At 37.8% G+C, this 21,144-nt stretch overlaps 1 protein-coding gene across 3 annotated transcripts in view; it reads left to right on the top strand.

The window, feature by feature from the left end:
* CDK17 (cyclin dependent kinase 17) overlaps nucleotides 1–19,078 on the top strand; it is a 97,717-nt gene extending 78,639 nt beyond the window's left edge. For all 3 annotated transcript variants that reach the window (XM_065043409.1, XM_065043401.1, XM_065043393.1), the window contains 12 exons: nucleotides 3,797–3,853; nucleotides 5,485–5,599; nucleotides 6,098–6,192; nucleotides 7,394–7,456; nucleotides 10,594–10,717; nucleotides 11,704–11,824; nucleotides 12,364–12,461; nucleotides 12,762–12,867; nucleotides 13,680–13,722; nucleotides 14,924–15,014; nucleotides 15,246–15,323; nucleotides 15,729–19,078. In XM_065043409.1, coding sequence (XP_064899481.1) covers nucleotides 3,797–3,853; nucleotides 5,485–5,599; nucleotides 6,098–6,192; nucleotides 7,394–7,456; nucleotides 10,594–10,717; nucleotides 11,704–11,824; nucleotides 12,364–12,461; nucleotides 12,762–12,867; nucleotides 13,680–13,722; nucleotides 14,924–15,014; nucleotides 15,246–15,323; nucleotides 15,729–15,766 — 1,029 coding nt within the window. In that variant the 3' untranslated portion in view covers nucleotides 15,767–19,078. The remainder of the gene's footprint in view (nucleotides 1–3,796; nucleotides 3,854–5,484; nucleotides 5,600–6,097; nucleotides 6,193–7,393; nucleotides 7,457–10,593; nucleotides 10,718–11,703; nucleotides 11,825–12,363; nucleotides 12,462–12,761; nucleotides 12,868–13,679; nucleotides 13,723–14,923; nucleotides 15,015–15,245; nucleotides 15,324–15,728) is intronic.
* Nucleotides 19,079–21,144: the final 2,066 nt, after the last annotated feature.

Here is a 21,144-nt window from a genome sequence, read left to right as displayed (position 1 = left end):
CTTGTTGTTGCTCAGGGAAGGGCTTGGGCTGTTGAAATCAGTGGCTAAACTCATCTCCCAAAGTGGATGCTTAAATCCTTCTGCTTTTTAGAGCAGGGATGATCTGTTTGAGCAAATAGGCCATGTCGTCTTAGGTCAAGGTTGGGGCTCTCACGTGGTAGAGTAGGAAGGCCCTAAAGCAGCATAGTATGAAGGCAGGTCCTCCTCACTCTTCTGTTTCTATTTGATAACAAATTTGCTTTCTCAAGATTGCTGTTGAGAGGATAGGGAAGTTTTGTGTGTGTTGAGGTTTTTTCCTGTTTGTGTATTTTGTTTTGGTTTTGTTTGGGCTTTTGTTTTGGGTTTTGGTTGTTGTTGGTTTGGGTTTTGTTTAGATGTATTACTTATTTTGTTTAGATTTATTAATTTTTAGGATATTGGCTTATTTTTTAAAATAAGTCTTTCCTTAGAGATGGCAGAAGTATGCCTACACTGTAATTAGAGTGTGAATGCTCAAAATCCTGGACACATATTAAATATGCACATCCCTCAAATAGTGAAAAAAAATTGTCTTATTTTTACAAGAATCTTTACGTTTCGATCATAATTTGATCTATCCGATTTCTCAGTGTTAATCAAGATCTTAAAGAATTGCTAGACCATTACTGGCTTCCTGAGGAAATTCATTGGCGAGAAATTCTTTTCAGAGAAAAACGGGATATGTTTGTGAAATCCACATTATTCTTTATCTCCTTGATTTAATGGTTTATTTGCTGAAAAACAAATACGAAAGTACATGTAGTGAATTGCTTTTATTAACTGCAAAATACCTTTATTCTTTCTGAATTAATAATGTCTGTAACAAAGCAGTGGTTGAGTTTTATCATGTATTTTTCCCCTGAAAAAAGGCAATTTAGTGTGCTAGACTAAAGCTCTCATCTGCATGTCGTCTTTTACAAGAAAAATATTAAAAGAAGAAAAGATTGGATCAAAGCAGTGGAAGTAATAGTAATGTAACAAGCTTAAATATTTGTGCCAGAATTTTGTAGCTCATTAACCCCTTAGTTACTGATGTAGCATTGACCTGAGGAATAGACTTCCCAAAACCTTTTCCTTTCAGATGCTGGTGAAGTACCTTTTCAATAGAACATGTTCAGGATAGGAATATAGAATTTGGGGGCCTGGAGAGATTTTTCCTATATCTCTGAATCCATTTGCTCATGCAATAATGAGCCCTGAGAGAAACAGCAGTTCTTGCCTCTTTACGGTCTAGAGGACAAACAGAAAAACAGTGCCCTCTAATGAATATGGTGGGTGTGTGGAATCACCTTCCTGTTACAAGCTTGTTTGGGGTTTTTTTGCCTTGTAAAAACATTTTCAGGGCTTAAAAGTCCAAAATGAAACCTGCCAGCAGTGCTGGGGTATGCAGGCATGCATTTATTGCGTTGTCCTTTCATGATTTCAAACTAACCTTTAAAAAAAAGAAATTCAAGGGTTCATTGTTCTGAGATTGTTGTTGAAAGCTTGCTAGCAGACTTCTCATTACAATATATGAATATCGTGCTCTGCTTCAAAGCCATCTCTCTTTTCAAGGCTTAGTAGGAATCAAAGGAAGAAAGCTATAAAAAGTATCAAGTGAGGACTTGTTATACTTTAGGCCTGGTGTATTTCTTTGAAATACAACCAAAAAAATTAGCTTTTATGGTAATTTTGTTTTGTGTAAACATGTACATTCATGCGCAGTAGCATAGATTTAACTTTTATGCACCAGCGATTTAAAGAGACCATAAATATGATGCATCGTTGTTTCTCTGTAAGTCAAGATAGACAGATGTGAATTGCAGAAAAAAAGAGTTCAGAAATTATTTTGAGGAAAAAAGGAAATTTGTATTACTTTGAGGAATGTAAAAATCAGTTTTTTCTACTGAGTGGTAGGCAACCAAATTGTAATTAAAAAACTAAGTACATTGAAAGGCAGGTCTTGAAGAATATCTGGCCTCTGTTTGTGGGAAATATTGCATGATTTTATTGTCTGAAGAAGATTTAAAGTTTGTTAGTCTTGATGAACAACATTTAAGTTACTCAGAAATCAGACTTCTAAGTTGTATTCCAGGCTGTCTGGCAATAGGAAGGCCAATGGCTATGAGTTCTCCTTTACTTTCTCTGTAAACTAAGCAGCCTATTTTTCTAATACTGTCTAATACTCACCTCAAGATATGTTTGTTTAAGTAGGTCAAAATGCGCTTTGGAAACATAATATTTATTTTACTAACATTGTACCTATATCAGTGGTATGTTTAAAATCTGACTGGAGTTATAAGGCTTGTCAGATAATCAACTTTACCTGTATTTTGGGATAAACAGCTTGGCTTCAACAAGCTGTTAAATGTGCTTGATGATAAGGTATCCTTATGCAGTTTTAAAAATTTCAATTCTAACACTAATAAAGCAGAATTACTCTTCATACTGCATTAACTTGATTATATGCCCATTTTTTCTCTTAGATATGTCAAATATTTTTACAGACGATCTTACAGTCACTTCAGATGTATTTTCATGCATGTGTTCTGAAAATAAAGTATCAATCCAAATTTTCTTAGTATACCTTCATATTATATTGTTGCCAAATCTTAATACAGTCAGCAGTATTTGTTGCACTGTGTTAATCATGAAATAATATACAGCTTTAATATCCATTGGATTTTAGGAGCAAATCGACATCTTCAGGCTTGTGGATGTAGGTGCTGAAGCCAATCTGGGGTAAAAGTGTCATTGCTTAGAAAGAAATAGCAAGTGGACAGTTATGTTGGGAAGTGGAAGGAGAAGGTGATGCTAGGGAGAAAACCTGCCTTTTTGTCTTAGTTTACGTTCAATTGGCAGTAAATCAAAACCTCATGAAGGCTATGGATTTTTAGTTTTGATAGAGTACAGGCTATAATGCACTTTTTAAGTTGATTTAAAAATGGACATATTTTACATGCCTGCTTTCAGCATTCTTTACACTATAAGAACAATATAAAGCTTTGGTGTAATTGAAAGTGGTCTTACATGAAAGTAACTGTAAGAGATAACCGTATCAAATATGAGAGTAGCAATGGATTTGAACGTGAAAAGAATAATGATCTTATAGTCTTCATAAAAAAGGCATACTATAGGCAGGCAACCCCCCCTGGCTTGCATTGCAAAGCTGAGTTGGGGACAAAAAAAGGTGAGTAGATCCAAATTAAATACACGAAGACTTAAAGTTATAAGCCATGAAATGTAAATTGTTGAGACAAAGCTGAAGGTTGTGGGAAAATGTTTGGGGATTTTACTGGCAAAGTTTTAGACTGAAAGGCAGTGAGAGGTCAGAATGGCAGAGGAAAACTGGAACTGAGATCAAATGTGTTAGATATATATTGGTAGAGAGCAAATAAGTAATCAAAGCTACTGTGAAAGAAGCAGCAGCATATGGTTATGCTACGGAAGAGAAAGGATGGAATAGTTTGAGATTATTTCTGTGCTTTAGACTATAACAACTTCATTAGTAGTGATCAGATCAGAAGAGTGGAGAAGACTTAAGCAGGAAGTAAAGTGAGGTGTCGGTCTAAGTGTCTCTCAGTACATAGACTGCCCAAAAGGCTGAGCATTAGGCTTGGATGCTGGGATGCATTTGTATCACAATATGCTAAATTGTTTTTAAAGTAGCAGAATTGTGTGGTGTTTAGGCAAGTACTACCAGGTATTTTTTGGAAAAAAAGTTTAGCTTGCTGATTAAATGATATGTAAATAAAGTGCTCAGTTTCTGTGACTGATTTAGCATTTCTTTTCACTGCAGTCAGAAATTGGATTTGGAAAAATGGAAACCTATATCAAGTTAGAAAAGCTTGGAGAGGTATGTATGGCTTTCTTTTGAAATGATTACTGCTTTGATGACAATTGTGTGAAGTTTTACATATGTGTTAACTGAAAATCTCCATATCCCTCAAAAGACTCGTTGAATTTATTTTTTCAGTAAGCCAAATGTATTCAACATGTGTAACAGTGTCACAACCATACAAATATTCTATGCATATACTATGAGAAAAAAAAAGGGGGGCAGCAAAACCGTCGCTGAGCTGGGGAAGAGCAAGACTCCATTAGCAAATGAGCTGTGACCTTCTTACACAGGCTGGATTTGTATGCAGATAAACATAATTATTCTGTGGATAATAAAACTAGTTAAGTCTGGTGCCCTCCTGCCATGGGTTGGGTGTTGCGGAGCACTCCTGGTGGACAAGAAGTCAGTGTTTGCAGGGACCACATAGTAGTCGTGCATGTTTTCATAGAGAAACCTTCACGCCTGAGCTGGGCGTGAGTAGATCCAGGGCTGCTAAGGGAAAGATGTAATGCTAAGCTTGCTTTTATTTCTGGGAGGGCAGCAATGCAGCTTTCTACCTTCACCCAGCCTCGGACTTCCAGAGAAATGGTAGAATTCAGGAGGGGCCATGTATCAGCCCTGTCCAGTTTGATTGAGGTTTGCCAATGGGATAAAAAATGGACAAGGAGCACCAGAATGGAGCACGCTGAGTATTGCAGAAGTCAGCAGGGCTGTTCAGCATCTCTGCTGTCAGTATTGCAGCTAGTCCTCCGTTTGCAACATTTTCATTTCCAAAGGCATTTATTGTTTTATTTTGCCTCTAGTACTTGTTAGGTGAGTCACTAGACATGACATAACATTGCGTATCTTTGGAGGAATGTTAATCTAGTAGCTATCAGGTCATAGTTGCAGGTATACATTATCTCACTTGCTTACAAAGTGCAGCGCAAGGCACCAGGCATGTACTATGACCTAGGGCAGCTTCTGGAACTTTGTTGCTTCTTCTCTGCGTTTGCTGGGATTAGTTGTACCTACTTTGCTGTTTTGTCAGAATTTCTTGTCCTTATGTAACATGCCCTGAGAGTTTTGAATCTCTTCTTGTCTAAGGAAAACAAACAAACAAACAAAATACAAGCTTCATAATATTCACTGTTCATTATGTCAACCAAAATGAAACTTTGACAACTACCCTCCCCAATAAAGAATTCTCATATAAAATATGTAGCAAATACAAGAATCTATCAAAAGGAGTTACATGTTTTTATGAAAGTAATGCAAGAGTTTGTCTGCAGCCTTCAGAAACATAACTGCAGTGTAGAGGTACCTGAGCTTTAATCAATTAGACACTTTCAAGGGGGTAAATGATCCCAGCAGTGAACTTGGTGAACTTAATGCCACCTGATCTGACTTCTTTGGTAGCTGTGTGGTGTACAGCATTCCATGTCATTTTCAGAGTTGCTAAGCATATGCATCCCTTGGGTCTTCTGTGTTCAGACAAAATATTTCTGTAGCTTTACATTTATCAAAAGAAGACAGTGTAAAAACTATTCATACCCCAAATGAAACCTATTAGAACCTCAGGCAGAAGTTTATATTTTCTTTTTTGACTGATTTTTCAATGAAGGAACAACATCTAAGAGTTTCCTTCTCTTTTTTTCATTTTGTAGGGTACTTACGCAACAGTTTATAAGGGGAGAAGTAAATTGACAGAGAACCTGGTAGCCCTGAAAGAAATCCGCCTGGAACATGAAGAGGGAGCACCATGCACAGCCATAAGAGAAGGTGCTAACTTTTTTCTTAATCCTTTAGAATTTCAGATACTTCTGGATTTCTTTTTGACCAAAGTACTGTTGGTACTTGGAAATACATAGGCTACATGGGATGTTAATTAAACTGGTATTAGTTTTGGTGAGGAGAATTTTAGTCTAGACATACTTATTTACTGTATGAGGGTGGTTTTGGTTTCAAATGCAGCATTATAAATGTGTGATTTTATACTGAATTAGACTATTATTAGTGAGTAACTTTCAGGGATTCAGAATACATCTTGCCAAATGATGACCACTGCCTGAAATGTGTAATTTAGGAAATATTTACAGTTTATTACTCAAATGTCTGTTTGGAGTTTCTTACTAACTTTATCTCTATGAGTATTATGTTCTTAAAAGTAGCTTTTTTAATTTAAGAGAAATAGTTGATATGTGTGAACTTGCTAGAAATGCATTTATGGCTCAGGTGTTTTACATTCATTTATTTTTTACTTACAATTATCTTTTGCAGTGTCATTATTAAAGGATCTGAAGCATGCAAATATTGTTACGTTACACGATATTGTGCACACAGACAAGTCTTTGACTCTTGTTTTTGAATATCTGGTAAGCACTTAAACAATTAGCGAGCTTTACATTTGATTTATTGTTCCAAAGTAACATAGACATAACAAAATTCTATACTGTTTTTAAAAGTACTGGGACTTCTATAGTTTTCTCCTGCATCTAGAATCATCCAAGTGAAAATGAGAAAAGTGTATTCAGTTCTTAAATTGCTGTAAATTATTGTATAATTTTTCTGATCATTTCAGAGTTTCATTAATATCAATTAGTGGTGATCTACCTGAGCAGACTGTCCATTTGCAGTAGAATCATTACCTGTGAAAAAGGATAATCAGACTATTATTCAAACAAAGGAAGAAAGTATACTTCTAAGTAAACACATATTCAAACTTTTTGTAACGATCTTCTGAAGCAATTGTCTGCAATTACATCTCTTACTTGCTTACCTCTTGCATTGTAGAATTTTAAGTTTCTCACTGAAGCTTTACCTAATGATCATTTTGTATAATATGCTGGAATATATAAGCATGATAAGAGGGATGAAGAAAAACTCTTCACAGAATGACAGCACGATTGAGATTGGAAGGGACCTCTGGAGATCATTTAGTCCAACCCACCTGCTAAAGCAGGTTCATCACCTGGAGCAGATCACACAGGAATGTGTCCAGGCAGGTTTTGAATGTCTCCAGAGAAGGAGACTTCATAACCTCTCTGGGCAGCCTGTTGCAGAGTTCCATCACCCTCAAAGTGAAGAAGTTTCTGTTCATATTAGATGGAACCTCCTGTGTTTCAGTCTGTGCCCATTGCCCCTCATCCTATCGTTGGGCACCACTGAATGGAGTCTGGTCCCATCCTCTTGACACCCACCCTTGAGATGTTTATAAGCATCGATAAGATCCCCTCTCAGCCTTCTCCAGGCTGAAGAGACCCAGCTCCAATGTATTTTTTACTTCCAATATAATTGGAGAATACAACAATTTCATAAAATACTGTGACACACGCAAGATGGAGGAGAAGGAGATAAATAATATTACCTGAGATGATGCAGCTTCCTGGAAAATATGGGCATTTATATCTTCTGAAAAGCTGTTTTTCTGCATATTGAGGCTTTTGTGTTTCTTATCATTGAACGTAATTTGCAGAAAACTCAATTTTCTGAGCAATTAATTCAGTTCTAACAAACAACATTCACATAATTTATTGTCCATGATTTTACTGAACAATGATGGTGGTGTTTTGACAGGACAAAGATCTGAAGCAGTACATGGATGACTGTGGTAACATCATGAGCATGCACAATGTAAAGGTGAGTGGGTTTTTTTTAGTGACAGTGACTGTCTTCCAGCTTTCTCTGTTCTGAGAATTTCAGAGAACTTAATAATCAGGAGGTATATGGTTTAGGGCTTAAAAATAATAAATAAATAAAATGAAGAAACGTAACTTTTGACCTTTAGGCCTGGTTTAGGTGCATTTGACATCAGATGGAGTCTTTCCTTTTGGTTTTGATGGCTTTGAAGTATTCAAAGCACTGAAAAGAGGAGATATATAACTGTATATGTTTTTCATTCTCTTTGAAGCTATATATTTAAGATTTAAAAATTCCAAAAAAATAATACATTTATAAGTCTTTTTACCTCTTCTTGTCCTTCCATTATTAAGTCTATAGTTTGGCATATCCTCAAATTAAATCTAGTTATGAACACTAAGGACAATGTAGCCTCAGTCATGAATGTGGGTTTGGATGCCACTGCCTATGACACAAGTAAGAAATTAAAAATAATGTGTTTAAGAATGAGTGATGTTCATCTTTCCATTAGTAATAAAATGGAAATTATTTTGTTTACGGTTTAAGTGTCTGTTCCTTTTACCTATGGCTGTGGCCAGATCGAGTGACTCAGTTTCCAGTCTGTCCCTCTGAAACTAACTCAGGTTCAAGTGTTACCTCCCTCATAACAAGCAGCTTTTGATTTGGAAAACTGGAATAACTCTTTCTATTCTTTAATAATTAATGGCTTTATAAACAAGATTCAAAACAGAGGATAATATTATCTTGAAATGAGTGAAGTTGTCGAGGAGGTTGGGTTACCAGTATCATCCTGCTGTGTGGCAGCCTGTGCTGGACTGTACCTTCAGACCTCTTATTAAGTCATATATAATTCATATAAGGGATGTTATCGGTATGGCAAGTGTGTTTTAGAAACTCTTCCATGCCTCCTAAAAAAAATTACCTTCAAGCTGTGATCCTGAAGAACAAAACCATGAGCATGCGAGCATGGTAGGAAAATTACTTTTACTCTTGTACAGTAGCACATGGCACAAATGTGGTTGACAACACAACGTACTAAATACTGTGAAGTGATGGGCCTTCCTGTGCATTACAGTGGAGTTTTTATCCTTGTTTTTGGCTTAGTTGCATGTTGAGAAATCTGTTCTTAGTTGAATTGCATATGGGATTCAGTCTAGATACTGGTTGCTGTTTGGTTGGCTTTTTTATTCTGTTGTCACATTACAGTAAGTATCTCTAGGGACAGACATCTGCCCTTACCCAGCTCTGTTGCTTCCTTTGAGATTCTGCAAAGGGAAATTCTTTAATTTGTATCTACTTCGGAGAGACAACAAAAAATGTAATTATGCTTGTGTTTTCAGTTAACTACAAGTTAATAAGTAGTGGTTTAAGCTTTAAAAAAACAATAAAGAAAAGCTGTGAGTGGGACGCTGAGTCCTGCAATAAATGCAGTTAGAGAACACACCAAATCTGCTTGTGGTAATCCGAGCTGAGCAGGGGAGCTGTTTTTCCTTGTTTGCCTGTGGTTGAAGCTGTGCCCCAAGAGCAGATTTATACGGTCAGTACCTTTGGCACTGGGAGCAGCTGCTGGACTGTGGTAGCTGTAGGTGCTTACCTTCCAGTAACTGTGGGGGCTTGGGGCATTATTAACATTTGAGAGACCTTGTCATCATTCCCTTCACATTCCTCAGCTAATTTTATTTTTTTCAGTTTTAACAAAATGAAGTCGTATAATATAAAGATGCATGTGATCTCTGTAGGTGTTACTGCCTCAAACAAATTTTTGAGCTAATACATGTCGACTTGTGCATTTCCAAGAGGATCCATGCCAGCTGTGGTGAAGATCCACATTTTCTGTAGAATAATCTGCTTTGCCTTCTTGACTAATCCTTGCGGTCCCAGTGCGCGCTAGAGCCGGCCATTGATTTCCACAGCTGTCCTGTTAATATCACTTGGCACTGACTACCCCTGCAGCAGTGTGGACACGAATAGATGGACCAAAACTTGTTGCTCCTCATACTGCTCATCAAAAAGGCAAAGAAAGAAAGAGAATTGATTCCCAAATACTTTTTTTCTTAGAAGAGATTTATCCTGCTTAAGCAGACTGAGGACAGATGGATGTAAACTACACCTGCTGTGTTATTTGCCCAGTTTAGGAAAAAGAATTTGGTGGCATCACCTCGTACAAAAATAAACCAATGTGTAAAAAATGGTTATATAAAAACATTCTAGTGTTTCTCCTCAAAAGTCCTATTATTACATGTTGGATTTGTCACATTGATAAACACCTGTATTTTTTCATTGTACATTTGATCATCTCTACTGGCAGAGGACTGTTGTGTGGTAAATGCCAGCAGTGGTTACACAGAAGCCCAATGGTGAAGATCAGACCCTTTATATTATAGGTACAGAAACTGCAAAATAGTAGTTCTTACTGCAGTGATATAGAAAAGTGGCTTGGCTGCCCTCTGCCAAACCTTTCTCATCCCTTTCTGCCTCTGTCTCTATATACGTGCAGCATTAATATGCATGACTGCAGTGGGTTGCTTGGTGTGTTGTTCCAAAGGACTAAAATAAACCTGCGTGTGTCAAGGTGAGGGGATGAATATAAATGCCAGAGGCAGCCAGGCTGTTTTAATAATCCTCATTCCCCCATTTCTCCATGTTTCATGAGATTCTGAATCCAAGTGTATTTTTCCAATAGCAAACCAAAATAATATTTACATAATTTAGCACAATTGGACAGGAAAGGATACTGAGCTGCGTTTTCAGAATGGATTCTGTGGCAGAAGGGAACTTGAGTATTGTCAGAAACTGTTACCTTTAAAGATATTCCTGTGGAAGAAGAGCATTGGTAAATGCTTAAAAATAAACAGGCCTGTGGTTCTCTTCAGTTAAGCCAGAACAAATTGCTCTTAAAATCTTTGTTGTGAAGTATCGTGTTAAAGCAATGCATTAGCATAAAGGCATTTTAAATCTGTAAACAATGATGAAGATGTTCAGTATGTGTTCATAAGGATAGGTAACTTTTTTGAGAAGTATTTTCATTCTGCTTATAATAGAGAGTTAACTCTACAGTGCCCAAATGGGCTGTTTTAGTCGTGTAATCTGTAGATTAACATTTTTAGTCTAATTTATATAAATGTTTTCTTTTGTAGCTATTTTTATACCAGATTCTTCGTGGTTTGGCATACTGCCATAGGAGAAAGGTATTACATCGAGATCTGAAGCCACAAAATCTACTAATTAATGAGAAAGGAGAACTGAAGCTTGCTGACTTTGGTATGGCCTGAAATTATTCTTTAACAAATATTTTATTCACTCAGGAGAAGAGGCATCTTTCCTTATAAAAGAGACATGAGAACATGGGGTCTGTAGTGAATTTGTGCATTCTCAGATGGAAAATGAAAGTCAGCCTTTTACAGGATATTAGTGTTATGTGTATGGGTGATGCTGTCACTTGAGTTGTGGTTTGAAAGTAGTTCTGCAGCTTCCTTTGAAATTGGCACTTAGTCAGATCCCTGAGGTGGAGCTCGAGTTGCTTTTTCTATCTCTCCACAGTCACTCGAAAGCAGAGTAACCACGATGGGAGAGAGAACAGGTCCATGTGCGAAAGTGTCGGGTGTTACTCTGTCACTGACACACCAAGTTCTTTTGGGATTTCCAGTTAAATGGGGCATTCACAGTTTCTTCTTATCTTCGATGTTAGGAAAGTCCTTGAAAGTTGTGCTACCGCTGGTTTTTCCCCTTGTGGGTGAAGGAAAGTTGCTTACAAGGTTGCATCTAACCTAACAGACCTAAATTTTATTGAAGTTATTTCCGACAAACTGACAACATTAGGGTGGAAAACCCCTGCTGATCCAACACTGATTTGGTCTCTTTCCACTATTTTGTTATCCATTTGTTGCCTGCTGCCGGTTGCAATGTAATTCTCAAATGGAAAGAGTGCGGAAGGGTTTTCACACAGGGAGGTGTCATGTTGATCTAATGCATTGTTGTTTTAATGAAATTTGTAGGATTACTCCAGGTTTTGATCTGTTTACCTTTCTGTGCTTAAAAATGCTGATCATGAGATTGCTGTAAGTACTAATAGGCAAATCACAAGTTGTAGAAATGTATTTATTACAGCTTTTAAATGAGCATCATTGGGAAGGTATTTAGCAAGTCTAGCAAGGTTGATTTAGCTCTTAGAAATTCTTTGTCTTTTCCATGCAAAAAAACCCCATTTCAGCAAGCTGCACATGACTCTTTATTTCTCCTTTATCAAGGATTGGCTAGAGCAAAGTCTGTTCCTACAAAGACCTACTCCAATGAAGTTGTCACGTTATGGTACAGACCACCTGATGTTCTCCTCGGATCTTCAGAGTATTCAACTCAAATTGACATGTGGTTTGTATAGCTTTGTCTAATTTAAATCTTTGTTCTCAGTCAAGTTTTAAAAAATGTCAACTCTTCCTTATTATGTAGTTGCATTCAAATACTAATCCTTTTAATTTTTGAAGGAGTTAGATTTTTAGAGAAAGGATTGGCAGACAGGGAAGATGCTATTATTTCTCTCTGAAAATGCAGAGTATCTTTTTGTTGCTTGGAGTAAGCAGGCATTAGGCCCACAGCATTAGGGGAAAAAAACCAAACGTTCTCCTAATGACATGATAATGTGGTGGTTTGCAATGAATTTCAATACAGTTGATAAACTTGACATCTGAAGGAAGAGGATATAATATAGATAGGACATAGATCTTGTTTAGTCTTTGTCTAGTCTAGTTGCTGGTACACATCTTCCGAAACAATATTTTTAATAGCAGCATGTGGCTAACAACTAATGTAATGATTTGTTTTAATTGAAAGGAAATCACAGAAGTCTTTAAGAGTTGAAGGCTTAAATTGTTTATTGCTTCTGATTTATCTTTTTCTTTGTTTTTGTAAAGGGGTGTTGGATGCATATTTTTTGAAATGGCATCAGGAAGGCCTCTTTTTCCTGGTTCGACTGTTGAAGATGAACTGCACTTAATTTTCAGACTTCTGGGTAAGCAGATACTTTTAGCAGTGATGTTAATGCTGTACATTTGTTGTTCTAAACACTTTTACCACGAGAACTGTAGATCTTTAAGCAATGGTATTTTATATTGCATTGTAATTAAGGTAAATGAGTGTGCACTTGATCAAAAATGAGCTGAGTGCACAGCTGAGTTTGTACAACGTACAGTCATTGACTGATTTTTTTTTTTTCCTTTCCTGTTTAAATTACAGGATTAAATGCTTATTTATGACAAAGTTAATTCTTTACATTTTTTTAAGTTGGATTTGTTGCTTTTTCTAAACGCAGGAACCCCATGTCAAGAAACATGGCCAGGAATTTCTTCCAGTGATGAATTTAGAAACTACAACTTTCCTAAGTACAAACCACAGCCCCTCATCAACCATGCACCAAGGTACTTTGTGTTTTATTAATAGCAAATATGCATCCTTGTGGCTTTGGATATTAGTAAACGTGAGCATGTTTCCAGTCACGCTCTGCTACTGAGTGCTGGAAAACTCCATGTTGGTTTTGTTATTGTGGGCAGATCCCAATGCAAAGCATAATCCTGGTACTACGTGATCACTTTGTCTAATATCATTCAAGGTACCACAACTCCTTAATGGCCTATAGAACTATAAACTCCCATCAACAATGTCTGTGAATTAGGAGTATTCACACAGCACTTCCTAAATAACCCAAATTCTTTTCTGTTATGTAATAGGCCTATTGTTAAAATGGCAAAGTTTCCTCAGGCGGTCTCTTGAAATCATTCTGGAACTGAATTTGAAGGGTCTGCACAATTATTATAAATAAACTACCACACAGACTAACACATTTTTTTCCTTAACTCTCAAGAAAAAGTGTTCGCAGTGTCCTTCTATTAAATGAATAATGTGGGGCTTTTAAAAAAAAAAAGGCTTTTTTGCTAAAATAAATTATCAGGTCAACCCAGGAAATCTTATCCAGGTCAACCTGGTAAATCACAATCCAAAGCTCAGTATTTATCTGTCCCAAGTGTTTTTCAAATAATCTTGTTCGGAGATATTGGTACTAGTATGTACATGTATTAACATGCAGAAAACTTGTTTTGGGTGGAAGCATTTCCATGTTTAAATTGAATTTTCAGGTTTGATATCACTTAATAAAGTCAGTTCCTTTGCAGTTTTGCTTTTGTAAATATAGTTTGGTAACTGTTTTAATTTTTTAAAATATCTTTATTTTTAGGCTAGACACGGAAGGGATTGAATTGATAGCGAAGTTCCTTCAAGTAAGATGTGTTTTGTGGCTTTACTTCATAGAAGTGCAAGTTTAGAGTTTTAATATATTATTCACAAATATGTTAGATGCTATAGTATCTGTTAGATCTATCTCAAAGCGGAATATGCAGCCGAGTCTGTAGGGGATGACAGATATGGGAAGAATTACAGTTTGGGGAAGCTTATGTACTGTAAGAAACTAAAACCTGATGTTTATACTTTTTATTTTTGCCAGAAGTTATTTCTTCTCTCACTGCTTTTTCTAGAAATAGAATTGATGCTGTGTTAGCATTTCCCTGAAAAAACTAAATCTCTTTCGAAATATGGTATTAAAACAGAACTTTTAAATACAAATACAAATTTCTGTAACGGTGAACTTGGTAACTGCTTCTCTGGTAGTAAGCTAAGGTGTAATATTACTCTTTGATCCTGCAAACGGTATTAAAAGGTGAAGTAGTACGTGGGTTTAATCTTTTGATCTGTATTAAAAATGAGACAGAAGCAACAGGAGGGGGAAAGCAGGATGGAGGCCAACTCTTGAGTTTTTGGGTATATGCGCTGTAACTTCCCTGTGTTAAAAATTCTTAGTACACAAGGCAGAGGGCAGTTACCCTGCTTTGCAGCCTGTGATATAAATACTACATCAGGTCTTCATCTATTTACGCATTGTGTCAGAACAGTATTTGCAGTCCTTGTTTGCACTTTGTTCTTACTTGTACACAGCTTTTTAAATGTCTGCATCTTTGGCCAAGTGTGCACACATGCCAAGCAGAAGATATTGGAGCACAGATCGAAGACCATGTTGTCTAAAGTTCCAATTTATGCAAAATGCTGCAGCATAGTCCATCAAATTAGAAAACTCGTGTAATAGCATTTCATTGCAATTTAATATTAGAATATGATGTAGACAGAAGTCTGTTATCTAATCATTGTGACATCTGTCAGTAAAGATAAAGTATATTTTTCACTTGCATCCATTTACAGCAGTTATTTTGGCTATTTTAGCGAACTTGTTATATGTTGATAATACTGATTTAGGTAACATATGTTAGATTTTCGTATGTGAACTAAAAATAATGAAAACAAATTTATCCTTGTGAGTTGGTGGAAATATTGAGCAAGTGCAATTCTTTTCCTCCCTTTGATGAAATCACTTGGTACAAAGAGTTTTTTAATGAAAATCAACACAATTGTATCCTTTTATGTTAATAGTATGAATCGAAGAAGAGAATTTCAGCAGAAGAGGCCATGAAACATGCATACTTCAGAAGTCTTGGAACAAGAATACACACTTTGCCTGAAAGTAAGAGGAGTAGTAAAGTAGCAGAGTATTGTTAAGATAGTAGATTAAAGCTGAGTACCTTGCTTAAGGAAAAACTCTCAAGTCTACTCTCTTAAAGAAGTCTGGTATATATTGACTTAAGTGTTCGGGACTGGGAAACATTTTTTATCTAAACTATATAATCAAGAATAACTTTGTTCAATAAGGCATCATTATGTTTGGATCAGAATTAATTTCTTTGTTACATTCCAGGTGTTTCAATATTCAGTCTAAAAGAGATTCAGCTGCAAAAAGACCCTGGCTTTCGAAATTCCACTTACCCAGAGACAGGTACAGAAAGCTCAACATTTTCTCCTATCTGCAAATGGAGTGCAGTTCAGAACTGAAAAATCCTTTGTTAAATTGATCTGTGTGAATGTACTCAAATTATCAAGAATGATTTGCTCGGATTTCTGTAGAGACATATAAGTTAAATGCACAGAAGGAGGTGAGTTTATTAGGGATGGGCAGAAGGACTTAATATGAGAACGTCTTGGAGTTTCCAGCCATCACTGTGTGGGCGTTGAATAGTGGCAAAGTACATAAAAATGCAGTAAGCGCAGCTAAAAGAAAGATGCCGATCTCCGTTTAAGCACAAATAAAGGATATTCTTTCGAAGCGGGAAGACAGCAGATGCAGATAACAGCTGTGGTGCAAATGCTTTGGTTTCTCACCGCGGTCCGTGTTGTGTTGCAGGACACGGGAAGAACAGGAGGCAGAGCATGCTTTTCTGAAGGGACGTGCAGGGACAAGCCCGAGCCTATCCTGTCGACAAGGACTGGGATCTGAAGGCAGTGCTTCTCTGTTGGTGGACTTGGAATCGCAGTTTGTCTACACTGTCCTCTTCACAGTGGGGTCTTTTTATTTCCAACCTGCAGATTATGTTTTTATATTTGTTGTCACAGTGTGACAATTTTTTGTACAGTTGGTTTTAAGGTCTCCTCTGCCACTAGAGCCAGTAGGTTACAGCTGTTGATGTAACTGTAGCTGCAATTTTTGTGCAGGACTGAGAAACACAGTGCATTATTTATTGCGGAATCATTGCTGCTAAATAACTACTGTCTGTATAGTTAACACAACAGTTCCATGCCTGAAGAAGTTGCAATGGCTTTATAATATGTGAATGCATCTGTTTCTCTTCATAAAATGTTCTACTGCTGCGGGGTTTTTTTGTATTTCTTAAACTGCAGTGTTTCCTGGAATGTAAGCAGAGCTTTGCTTGGCTATAGGTGAACCATCTTTAATGCTCTAAGTTCATGGCACTTAATTCCTTATTTAACATTGGAAGTATGTGTTGAAATAGTTGAGAAATTATAACGCATCTTTACGTTTTTGAAAAGCACATGGTGTGAAAGTTGATTCAAACAAGTGAACAGTAACTTATTTGCTCTTAGATCCTACGTTAGTTATTGATAAATTTGAGCATGGAGACTGGACAACAACATTTTCTCAGGCTTACTCCAGCGTAAGATATTTGCACATTGTTGTGCACGTGGGGCCTGCAGAAGCGATGACTTTTTTTACCTTGTTTTTAACTTAGAAATACAAACGGTAAAAAGATGATTCATAGACATTGGACCCTGGCTTACTTTTGAAATGTAGAATTCCATTACAGAGGAACAGGACAACAAATTACGAGAACATGGGAATAATGTCACACTTTTCCCACCTTGTTGCTCTCCCATTTGCGCATTATTCACTTGAAATCAACTGGAAAGACGCAAGTTTGTACTTGATAAGAACTCACTATGCTACAGAGCTTTTACTATGGGAACTTAGAGAGTTTTTCAGATCATAGATGTTTTCTGTTTACCAGAGATAGTAAACATGTTACTACTATGCTTATGCATCTCAGTGAGTATCATAAGTACACCCTTGGTGATGGTTACAGTATTTTTAAGCATTTGTGTTCACCTTTATGAACCTATTTGTTTAGTGCATCTTAAAGAGACTGTAAATCTTTATTGGTATATTTTGAAATGGTCATGTAAATCTTTGGCTGGTATATCATGAAAATAGTCATAGGTAACTTAATTTTTCCTGACATTCACTGTAAAACATTCAGGGGTCCTACCATTTCTGTTCAGGAAATCTTGTAGTTTATTGTTATTTAACAGTATTAAGTGAATTTTTGTATATTTCATTTTAACTTTATTTGTGAATAGTGATTGTGGCATGTTTGGGGGTGTTTTATTAATATTTCATTGATGCTGGTAAATTTGAATTGGGATTTTTTTTTTTTTTTTTTTAATTTTCTGGAAGAGAGAAATTCATGTGTAATGGTGACTATTGGACCACTACTGCTTTTCAGCATTTGTAAACCGGTTTTATGTTGAATCTTGTAGACCTAACAAACTGCTGTTATTTCTAACTGACCGACCTGTATTAATATTGTACTTTTGAAAGTATAAATATTATGTGGAATTCTTTGGTTTTGTTTTGAAATTTATAATAACAAAGGCCCTGTGTTGTTAAAAATACAGACTGAGTGAACTTAACGCGGTTCTTGGGGCGTTGTTGGAAACGTGTAGCTAGATCTGTGTGTTGTGGGAGTCGTGGGTTTGGACTTTGGCCGCTGGTTAATTCGTGCAACGCAGGAGTAGTGGCAGCAAAACGCAACGTGACTCATCCGCGATCGAGGCCGTTCGGGATCTTACCATAAACCTGGTCCGCAGTCTAATGATGGGCAAGTCCTGCCTGTCACAGGGTATCAGAAGCCTTGCCGAGGTCTAGGGGTGCGATACGTGGCTCAGGTACGCGCGTGGGTCTCCCACGCGGGAGCGTCGTGTGCGCGTCAGAGGCAGATTTGGCACTGATGAAAAACCTTTGTCCTGAAATAGTTGTTATATATATTTTTGTATAGTTGCTATGGATCTGATCTAGATTTTATACCGATTAACTTTGTAGGAAAACGTTGTAGACGTGGTGGTGGTGAAGGAAGAAGTATCAGAAAAACATCTTTTCTTTTTATGAGAGTAGTGAAGATATAGAGTAAATGTTCACTGTGGGTAGATGTGGGATTTCGCGTTTCTAGAACAGTTAGTATTTTATAGGTCATGAAAGAACAAGTAAAATGTGACGCTAGCGAGTAAAGGACTTAAAGGTTTAACTGGTAAAATCAAGTGCGTTAACAAATTTAGAAAGGGGTCAGCTGCAGCTAACAAAAGGAGGTTTCCATTTTAGGTAGGAATTCAGCCGTTTTGTTACAGATGAAAAGATCTTCCGTAAAATTAAAGCTCTCTGTTTATAAAGAGATTTCTCTAAGGACCTGCAAGTTGAATCGTTTTGCTTCATCAGAAGGTAGCTTTAAAGAATGGATTTCTTAAGAAACTTGGCATCTATCGTCAAGCCGGTTTCTGGGTTTTTTTTAATTGTAATTGGAATTCCTGCGAGAGAGGGTTCTGTGGCAGCTGCCTGTTTGGGGCAGCAGTCAGTGAGTCTGAAGTCACTGGGCATTTCTCTGACGTCCTTTTCCCGCAGTCCAGCGTGCTGCCTCCTCTCTGACAGCCACAGCCACCGAGGACTTGGTTTCACCGTCGGGAGTGTCGAAGACCTCAACCATGACAAAACCCAAGCAGATTAGTCGCTAAAAATGGACGGCTTTCAAGCTTTGGTGTGACAACCTTTGCTTGAAGGTGAGTTGGTCAGTTCAGGAGAAGTGGCCCACGAGTTGTTGCTGATGCTGAAATGACTTTGAGGAGATCCCTGGTGTATCCCAGCTCCCGTAGGAACGCCAAGGTGTGCGTGTAGGTGCGTGTGGGAACCCGGTGGGCTTGGAGACAGGGAGGAGGAGGCAGGTGGTGACGAGGGTGCAGGTGGAGGCTGAAGGGGAGAGAGGGCGGGTGGAAGAGGGGAATGGACAGGACAGGACAGGACAGGGTGGAGATGGAAGGGGCAAACCAGCTGCTCAGCAACGCTCTAGTGGAACGTGCATCTCAACACAGCTGTGTTATTGTTGTGCTGCTTTACCACAGCATTAAGTAGCCAGAGTGTATCCCTGAACTGGGCAATAAAGGTTGAAATAAACTATTATTAAAGAACCTGCATACTTTGTTTTTGCAAATCATTTGAAAAGCTGCAAGGTAGCGTTCTTTGGGCTGCTTGCTTGTTGTTTGCACAGGAATTTTTCTGTGTAATAAAGGTGCATTGTTTCTGTTTTGCAATGTTAAGATGGAATTAAGGTTAAGAATGCACTCAGTTATTGAGGACAAAATATATGGAAAGTATGTTGTAAATATCCCCAAGCTAAGTATTATAAACCCAGGAAATACCCAGAATTAAGGTCAGACTTGAAAGAAATCCAAACAAATTCAGGTATGGAAATGCACAGCTATAGCACATAGTGACGCTGAAGAAAAATTAGACCTTACCTTGTCTGTGACAACATGTGGTCACAGACATGATCATTTTGTCTGGTCACTAATGGGCAGAGTTGAAATAATTCATGCATCTTGTTAGCACATTTCAGTACCTTTTTTCCCCTTGGTACAGTGCAACATGTCTATGAAATTTCTTAAATTTTGGGAGGAACTCGAATGCTTACTTTTCTCCATTTCAGAGGCTGGGCTGCTGAGATTTAATGCTACTCTTTGGCCTGTGTGTGGGTCAGCAACATTCGCGTTTCTCACCAACATCCATGTCAGACCAATGTAAGAGACTGACAAGATAACAAGTATCTATTACAAAACATAAAGGAAGCACCATACAAGTGTTTAGCACATTGGCACATCGTAAAGTAAGCTCTGGCTGTATAGGTGGGATGATTCTGAAAAGTACAAAAGCCAAGCTTTGTAATTCATACCATCCAGCCCTTTGGTCTGTGGAGTTTACTTGCAGAGAAATCACACTCTTGTGCTAGGCCCCAGTGGAAATTCATGTTGTCAGAACTGGGATTAGAGTTCAGCTATTCTAGATTGTTTTATTTCTCTTCTCTGTGTGATTTCCACTGGGCTGTACTGTAAAGATTGTCAGTGGAAAAATGTGCACTTTACAATGTTCCATTATATTCACGTTTTCTAAAATCCCTTAACTCATTTAAGTTCTGTGATTTCTGAGCCAGCTCAAACTGTGAGTGTACACATAGGCACATACTTGCTGTTGTAAATGACTGCTTAACTTCTTGTCCTGGCTGCATCCTCCAGAATCACTTAAGCAGCAAGCCTGCCCGAGCAGATTGCTTTTACGGTCCTCCTAATGAAATATGAGTCTTACTTAGCTCAGACGCAAACGTGGAAACACGTTTTTCCCCTGAGAGCTCTGAAATTCCTTCATTTGCTGCAGTGGGATCTTCTGGCTGATGGAAATGGCATTAACTGCGGATTGCAAACCGGGGAGAAGGCTCTTCCCTGTCCCCGCTCCAACACGCGCTCGCAGAGCTTCTCCCGTGTCGGCGCTGCCTGCTCCTCTTTCACACCCTCAGCTTGTTTTTCCAAAGATTCCTTTTTCCCTCTTCCATGTCCTTTTACTTAATTTGTGGGAGGAGGCGGCTGCCCTGGAGCAGTGTTAGGAATAATTAAGGTTACATTTATCCATTCACACTTCCTGCAGAGCAAACACGAACCTTTGAAGACAAAAAACACCCTGTCCTGAAGCCCTCTCCTCTAAGATGCTTTTCTACAGATATCTCTCCCAAAGCAGGTTGTGATGTCCGGAGTCCTTGCCTAAGGTCCCTTCTCCTTTTTTTCATTTAAATAAATGTACACTTCTCCTCACTAATGCTGTCTAGCCTCTTGGCCCTCAAGAAATAGGTTTGTCCTCCATCTGTGTAGGCCAAGCGCTCATGTGTTACTTGGGAAGAGCAGTTACAGTTTGGGGCTAAAAGGGATTTCCAAAGTTGTAGTTTTCTGAAAACTTTGTGGAGGTGTTTGCAAATCTGAGAGACACGTGTTTGTTTATCCTATGGGATACAGAAACGGTCTCAAGGTCAGAAGGGAACAGTGATGCCCTTACATAAAAGTCTACCTGTAGTTACTGTGCCTTTCCTAAATTGATGTGGTGGTCATCATGGCTTCTATAGATGCTTCCTGGACGCACAAAACCACTCTGCCTCTTAATGTAGAGACTTGCTCTGTTAAAATTAAATGCCATTTTCTGCTTTAAAGGGCCACCTTCC

Source organism: Columba livia, chromosome 1 (genome assembly GCF_036013475.1).
Source record: "Columba livia isolate bColLiv1 breed racing homer chromosome 1, bColLiv1.pat.W.v2, whole genome shotgun sequence".
NCBI classification, from domain to species: Eukaryota; Metazoa; Chordata; class Aves; order Columbiformes; family Columbidae; genus Columba; species Columba livia.
This window is presented reverse-complemented; position numbering and strand designations above follow the sequence as displayed.